Here is an 8,030-nt window from a genome sequence, read left to right on the forward strand (position 1 = left end):
TATATATATATATATAAAAGATGCATTTCAAACTGCTGGCCTTTTTTCCCTCTGGATTTTGGCTTGACTTTGATCCTGATGAGCACAGAGTGGTTGTCTTGTTTTCTTTCATACTGAAGTGTCCAACAAGCCAGGAACCTGTGTGAAGGTTCTCAGCCTGGAGCCTCACACGTGTCAGCTCCAGGAGGAGATGGCTCAGTTGGCAGACTGCGCCCTGCCCACCGAACTACGAGTAAGGACAGGATGGCAGGACGATCTCAGGTTTTTTTTAGCACAACGCAGCCGTTAATAATAATCCCTGTCCTGTTGACGCTCCTCAGGTTGGATTTGGCGAGCTCCCCTTTAACAGAGTCGACCACTTTCCAACTTACCCCGACATCTGCTTCAGAGTGGAGGGTTATGATTTCTTGTGCCATAAGGTACGAACCCCTCTTCCTATTCAGCTCCTGGCACTGATTCAAACGAGGTTTTCACTTCCTGCTGTGTCTGCAGGCCTTTTTCTGTGGACGCAGTGATTATTTTAAAGCCTTACTGGAGGACCACTTCAGTGAGGGACAGCAGCTGCAGTCTCAGCCCAGCACCCCTGTCATTACGTTACACAACATCTCCCATGAAGTCTTCATCCATGTTATGTACTACATCTACACTGACGAGACGGAGGTTGGTGATCGGTTTTATTCAGAATGATTCTGAGGTTATAATAAGTTACAGCTGACACAAAACACAAATTTATATCTCAGCATGATGTCGTGACGTGCTTCTTGTTAAGATGATGCATTTAGGAAAGAATTACCAGCTAAATAGGTTCAAGCTTGTTTTGCAGCTTAAAAGCTCACATCTATAATCACTTACAAACATCTGTTTGTAGAAAAGTCCAGATGAAGCCTTTGTTTTTGTTTTTGTGTGTTTTAATACAGTCCTGGTAACAGAATGTTCTGAAATAAATTTAGTGTTTGTTTTAAAAAGAGACCATAAAAAGGAAACAGCCTTTATTTTACTTAACTTTAAAATTACATTTTAGTTAAATATACCTGATATTTCATAAATGCCATCACATTTTCTTACCATATCCACAGACACATTGGTAACTGCAGTTCTCTTATGTGGACCCAAAACCAGAAAAAAGTTTTCAAGCAGATCATCTTATTATTTTTTTTCCAGAATAAAAAACCACGTTTGAATGAAAAACAACGTGTCAGATTAAAAAAACACTGTTGGGTTTCTGATCTCTCCTGTGGTTCTTGAACGCTCGTCTTTATTGTTTTGGTTCCTCTTCCTTGTCCAGCTGACGATGGAGAATGTGTTCGACGTGCTGTGCTTGGCTGACATGTACCTGCTGCCGGGGCTGAAGCGCCTCTGCGGGAAGACGCTCGCGAAGACCATATGTGAGGAAAACGTCCTGCACATGTGGAAGACGGCCAAGCTTTTCCGTCTCTCCCGGCTGGAGGATCAGTGCACAGAGTTCATGGCTAAGATCATTGAGCGGGTGGGTGTCTTCTTTTCTGTCTTCAGCTTTATTATATTATTGAGATTTTGAAGTTTGTTGGATTGGTCGTGTTTCGCATGTTTACACTTTGAGCTGGTAGCTTAGAGCAGTTTTTATCCATCGCAAATGAGGACCCCCCCCCCCCCCGAAAAAATATTTTTCTGTTTACGTACTTTAATATAAAACTTGATTGATCAGTTGACTTTGAGTAACTGCGGCCAAGAGCAATTTAGTTGAATAGCCCTGGTATAAGGCTTATTGCCAAGGAGCATTGTTGCAACAAGAACTAATCTACCAAACACATTTTCCTACTTTTTACCCATTTACAACTATTGTGTTTTTATTTAATGGTTCAAGAGATTTGACTTATTTTGTCAAGAAAATTGGTCAAAATCTAATTTTTAGCTGTTTCTACTGATTGTTTGACACCATCTGAAAGAAGAAACCTCAAGCCCTCTTCGACTTTTGGTGTTTCCCAGAGGTTATTGAAAGCAGCTTTGTGTGCAAGGGCTGTAGCAAAAATGTTGGGCTGTTTTGTTCCGAGTGCTCCAAAAAAGTGCTTCAAAACAATAATATGATAATATTTTGGACATTTCCTTCAAAAGACTCATAGATAAGGTATTTACTTCTCATATTGGCAAAATCCAATTATCCCAAAAGTTGCCACCTCTGCACTATAGCTGCCTAGTATCACACTACACTACTTGCGGCATGATCCTCGGTTTGATGTGCTGAGCAAGGATGGGGCCACAGGGGTGGCTGAGGTGGACACTGGCAACCCTTGAAAACTGATTGGCTACCATGATTAGTCACCTCCACCAGAACTGTCAAGACACTTCACACTGAAGACCACAGTGCCCATCCAGTGGAAAAAAACCCCACATTATTTATCTCATGGCTACGAGATAAATAATGCGTGGCCACGATAGTTTTACTGTGCCACCCTTCTACAGTCTGTGCCCCTGCCTGGCCCCTCTAAGGAAAATATTCTAGACACGCCCCTTTTCCGAGACACGCACACATTATAGGATTTTCATTTCTGCGTTAGAGAGCTACAGGAACTAAATTTTCACAACAAAGGAGGTTTGAACTCGGGTCGATGTTCTGGACGTTCTGCTCAAACTTTCTGAATCCCCACCTGTGTGTCCGTCACAGCTGGTGGAGCAGGCCGAGTTTGCCGAGATCATAAAGGAGGACGCCGCGTCGCTTGAGGAGCGACAGGAGACGGACTCGGTCCCGCTGGTGGACGACATCCGCTACCACATCGCCAGCAACGTGCAGACGTACAGCGAGATCGAGGAGGCCAATCAGAAACTAGCAGCCCTGGAGGAGCTGCTGACGAGCGTCAATATTGACTGCTGAGGTGGGGGAGGGAGGGAATATCAAGCATCTGAAGTGAGATGAAAAAAAAAAAAACACATACCCCTGTATGTTTCTTATGTTTATTTTATTTACAGTGTATCTCAGATGTGATGTTACTGGTGTACATTCAGAGATAGCAGCTTGTGTTAAAGCTTCTTAAAGACGAACACTTCGAACATTGCAAAAAGGATTTAGGTGTTCTAAAAGTGAAAGACAGGTTGTGAAAAATTGTATCTCATACTCGCAAATGATTATCCTTGCATTTCACCTGCATGAATTTAGTATACTTTGGTTGTGGATACTAGAATTAAAGGGATAGTTCCGATTTATTGAAGTGAGGTTACATTCAGCGGGTTTCAGGTGCAGCAGACAGCAGTCAGGGTGGTCTCTGAAGAAATGGAGAAATGGAGAAATTCTCGTTATAGATTATAGCCAAAAGTTTTAGAATTAAGACTGAATATTCAATATCTAAAACAACAGCAGAACTTTAAGTGATCGTTTTATTATAACTTTTTATGTCAGTACTTTTGCATCAGACGCTTTTTTTTATTTTTGTTGTTGGAACATATTCTCTGTTAAACACCAATTTCAAAATGAATCTTGTAAAATAGAAGTAATGTGGTGTAAGAAATCTAAAATCTGCTCTTAAACAGGGCCTCCTCTGATTATTTTCCAAATTGAAATGACCCGGAATGCGGTCTGCTGCAGGTAAGACACTGACTACTTGTGCACACGATCTCACTTTAAAGCATCAGAACTGCCTCTGTCTGGTTCTTCCACTGTTATAAATGAAATTTTCTCTAGACTATTCCTCGTGTGGACATTTTTATTTTAATGTTTTTTAAAAAAGTGAAAGAGCCCATCTGAGACGCTAAAGTATCCGAAGTTTCTGATCCCTTTGCTTCTTTCAGAAAATATTCTGTTTGTTTTCTTTTACAGATGTTACCAAAATGTATTTTTTTGTATTTAGATGTATTTTGCAGGACTTTTTCCACATTAATATTTGAACAGATGTTCCTGCTGTGGTCACATTTACACCTAAGCCCCTGTAAATCATGCACTTTGCTTTAACTTCACACGACAGAGGATTCTCCTACAAACTTTGTTTGCTGTTATGAAAAACAGAAAATAATTTGCACTTCATATTACCAATTAAATGTGGTATTGCAAGCACAAATCGTATTTGAGTTCTTAATTATGAAGGTCTTTTGCTCGTCAGGACGTATTTTAGCCGTGCTACAAGCACCAGGAGGAAAACATGGATTTTTAGTCTTTTTTTTTTTTTACTGAAAGTACTGAAATTTCTATATTGTGAAAAAAATGGCTCGAATCTGTACTTTTTTAGACCAGCTTTGCTTTTTAGTTTTACATCACGTTACAGTACGTCTTACTTCTTCTTCTATGATGTTTATGAAGCTTGTTATCTATTTCATAAATAGCTGATATTAGAATTTCTTCTGGGCAATATTAACGTGATCCTGAGTACCACCAGCGGTACTTTTACTTGTTTGAGATCCATGACTTTAAAGCAGAGTTTAAGATTATTCACATCTTCTCTTTGGTCTGAGAGTCAAAGGTGGGGTTCTCGATCAGGCAATTAACAAACAGCCACATGTGGTTCTTCATGCATGTCGTTTAGTATTTACGGTTTGTAAGTATTTACAACTGTAATGGTTTAAAAGGACATAAATCACATCATCATTTAACTATAGAGCTGTTTTCACAGACAGATCTAAAAATCAAATGGTCACAAAAAACTTTGTCAGCCTGTTTAACTTCTATTCAGACAAAAATAAATAAATAAATTAATAATAATAATAATAATAATAATAATAGTGAAAAAAAGTTGTGCTTGAATTTTCACCAGAGAAAATGTTTTTGTGACACCTGAAGGTGGCGCCACTTCTTATTTTATCACAGTGTCATCTGTTCTCAGCAGAGGTTTAATTCATCAGGTTTATTCATGTTTAGGAGCAGAAACTTTCTTGTGAGCACATCCTGAATGAAGCTGTTTGACATTCACTTATCGTAAGTTCACTACAGTGTGCGGACTGGCAGTAAATGAAGGAATGAATGGTACTATATTGATCCCAAGGAGAAATTCCAGTTCAGAACACCCTGCACAGAGCATGGATCATCATCGTGAACATCATGAGGAGGCCCTACCCTCGAGTTCCAAAGCATGTAAACAGTGATTTAGCACATGTAGGTGTGTATCACTGTAGTGGTTTCTAATTGGCTCAGCTCCAATATTTTCATTTTAACATCTCAGAGGTAAAGAGAAAGCTTTTTGTCATCTTACTGAAGCACCAAATTTTATTTAAGTAATTTAAACTAATTAATAAATGCTTTTTCATCATTTGGAAAACAAAGCTCGGCTGAATCTTTCCACAATTAAAAAATGCAAAAAAATAAACAACTTATTTGGTTTTAAATCCTGGGAAAATTTGCCTTAAAACTTGTTTTGCCTGATTCTATTTACAAGTCAAAGAGTATCTTACGATTAGCAGCACCACAACCTCAAAACAGGCCTAAAGTCTGAGCAGGACAGACAGCAGCTTCAAAACTGTGAGAGAGCACCTTTTTAAAGTGTTTTTCTTTTACCCATTTACTGAAGTCCTAAAGTTTTCCAGAGATGGTAATATTGTTACAAAGTATCTGTCATGCAGTTCTTTCACAGCTTTCCATCCAGCTAACGGGCCAAGGTCAGAGTAAGACAACATGAATCAAGCAAATATAAGAAATATAAGATCTTCCTTTGTTTTGAATGAACATTTGTGTTTGAAGAGTTGATGTTTCTCATTTATTTTTTATTTCCTAGGATTTATCTTCTTTATCTATTAATGGGGTTGCATTGAAATACACATAGTACTGATTTCATCACAAAAAACAGTCATCATGTAGCTTAATCTTCTATTATCAGTGTCCTTTTTTATTTTTTTTGCTATCTTTCCTGCATCTTTTCACTTGTACCTACATGAATTTCAAACATTTCTTTCTTCAAACTCAGGTAAGCATCTTCAACGCAGAATCTCCCACTGAAAATTCAAAACTTGATCCAAGCCAAGAGCTAATCTCTGTCAAAATTTATTGGGAAAAAAATTGGTTTTAAATGTTATCAATCAAATTAGTCTCATAGGAATACAAACTTCCTTTTCCAAAGTATATTTTATGTATTATTTATACCCTAACAACAACACAAAAAGATTACATTTAGAAGTACACGTAATTAGCCTTTTATTTTTTTAGACCTTATATTCTACTCATTGTATTTCATCACAATCCAGCAAATCAGTTTAAAAATCCATTTGTTTGATTTTAAACATAAAAGAGTGCAGACTTAAAATCGACTATTGTTGAGAAAAGACTGCACTAAGTACAGTGACAAAAGGAGAATTTCAAATATTAGATTTAGGGCTGGATGAAATGTTAATGAGGGCCAAATTCGGGCCTTAAGTTTGATACGTGCTGTAAGCATATGTCTTTTTAAACCTCACAGGCACATTCCCAGAGTAATGATGCCTAAACATGTTCAGATTTCAGTGAAAATTTCCATTACCTGTTGTTTGTTGGCATATTTAGTCAAATTTATCCCTGGAAGACAAACTCTTCTTGGGGGATTCCAGACTTAGGCTCAGGCATTTTAATGATGTTTTTTGGTATGATCTCGTCTTGAATAGAAGCTCTGTTTTAGGTCTGATTTCCATCTGGAAAAGTAATGATGGCGTGAAGAAAACAGATCCTCCCGTCAAGATTGTTTTGATTCGGCTCTCACTAAATGTGACGACAAGCCAAACAATAACTCACCCTTAAATATTTCTGCTTTACAGAAACCTCTGTCTGTGATCAATGTTTGTAGATTTTTTTATTGTTTACAATTCATGATTCATATTTTCTGTTAAATGATCAGTAGAGTCCCTGAAAACACCAGTCTGGAGGAGGCATTTCAAAGGAAACTCTTTAAATTTTTGAGTCATCTTACTGTGTCACCAAGAATTTATTACATTTATGGCTAAAGGCAAGAAGAGCGGTCTTCAAATAGAATAAGAGAGTAATCTGCCAAGCTAGATTGGCTGAGAATAATAAAAAATAATAAAAATAAATCTTATTGTGGTTTACAGGAACATCAGCACCTCTTCTTTTCTAGAATCATCCCCCTTATTCTTTTGGTTTCCTCACAATGTTTTGGTTCAGCTGTTTCCTGATCAGTGCCTCTTTATCTGCTACACAGATGACACGCAGAGCTGTGTCACTCACACCATCTGGCCTCCTGTGTTTTCAGCGTGTTTATCTCTGTTTTTTCTATATGTGGCTCACATGTTATGTTCATCACACACTGGGGCAGATGGAGGGGGGCTGCAGGGGGTCCGACAAAAACATGAGAACATGAGCAAGGCTGTAAAAAGCCAAGGGATTTGTTTCATCTTTCAGACTTAAGGTCTTTATTTTACTTTTTATTTATGGAGATAATTGAAAAAAATAACTAAAATGATGAGTTTAACAATCGAATCGTGCAGAGTAAAATAGCTTTTTTTTCCTCAGTGAGAACCATCGTCTGTAGAAAAAATTATCCTAAAGGTCGATGGCAGGCCTGGAATTTTGTCTGTCACATTGCTTTGGAAAATTTCTGTGGCATAACTCCACTTTCAGGCCTGATGTGACGATGTTTGTTATCACTAAGATTCACTGAAGTATCTAATGTGAATCTATTCTATACAATTCAAATGTACAATTTTTGAGGTGATTTTTAAAAGGTTTTCAGTATATTCTTAAATGAAATCCTGTTGTCCTGTTGAGCTCTCTGAATTATCTAAAATAATAGCTTCATCCAAACCGTCAACATGTCTGCTAGATCCCATTCCAACCAGACTGTTAAAAGAAGCATTTCCCTTAACTAATATCTATATTTTAGATGTACTTAATTTATCTTTAATAAAGGTTATGCACCACAGAGCTTTAAGGTTACTGTGATTAAACCTTTACTTAAGAAACCTGGTCTTGATTCAGGAGTTCTGGCCAACTATAGACCTATATCTAATCTCCCTTTCCTCTCAAAAGTCCTTGAGAAAATAGTTGCAAATCAACAACATAAACATCTGGATAGAAATAATCTATATGAGGAGTTTCAGTCAGGGTTTAGAGCTCATCATAGCACAGAAACAGCACTGGTTAAAGTTACTAA

The 8,030-nt window shown here is 37.7% G+C and overlaps 1 protein-coding gene across 1 annotated transcript in view; it reads left to right on the forward strand.

Annotated features, from left to right (window-relative positions):
- abtb1 (ankyrin repeat and BTB (POZ) domain containing 1) overlaps positions 1-4,025 on the forward strand; it is a gene marked incomplete in the record, with an annotated part of 12,835 nt that extends 8,810 nt beyond the window's left edge. The window contains 5 exon segments of the mRNA XM_014016524.1: positions 120-232; positions 321-419; positions 493-660; positions 1,286-1,486; positions 2,642-4,025. Coding sequence (XP_013871978.1) covers positions 120-232; positions 321-419; positions 493-660; positions 1,286-1,486; positions 2,642-2,848 — 788 coding nt within the window.
- Between the last annotated feature and the right edge of the window lie 4,005 nt (positions 4,026-8,030).

Source organism: Austrofundulus limnaeus, unplaced genomic scaffold, assembly GCF_001266775.1.
Source record: "Austrofundulus limnaeus strain Quisiro unplaced genomic scaffold, Austrofundulus_limnaeus-1.0 Scaffold3, whole genome shotgun sequence".
Taxonomy (NCBI): Eukaryota; Metazoa; Chordata; class Actinopteri; order Cyprinodontiformes; family Rivulidae; genus Austrofundulus; species Austrofundulus limnaeus.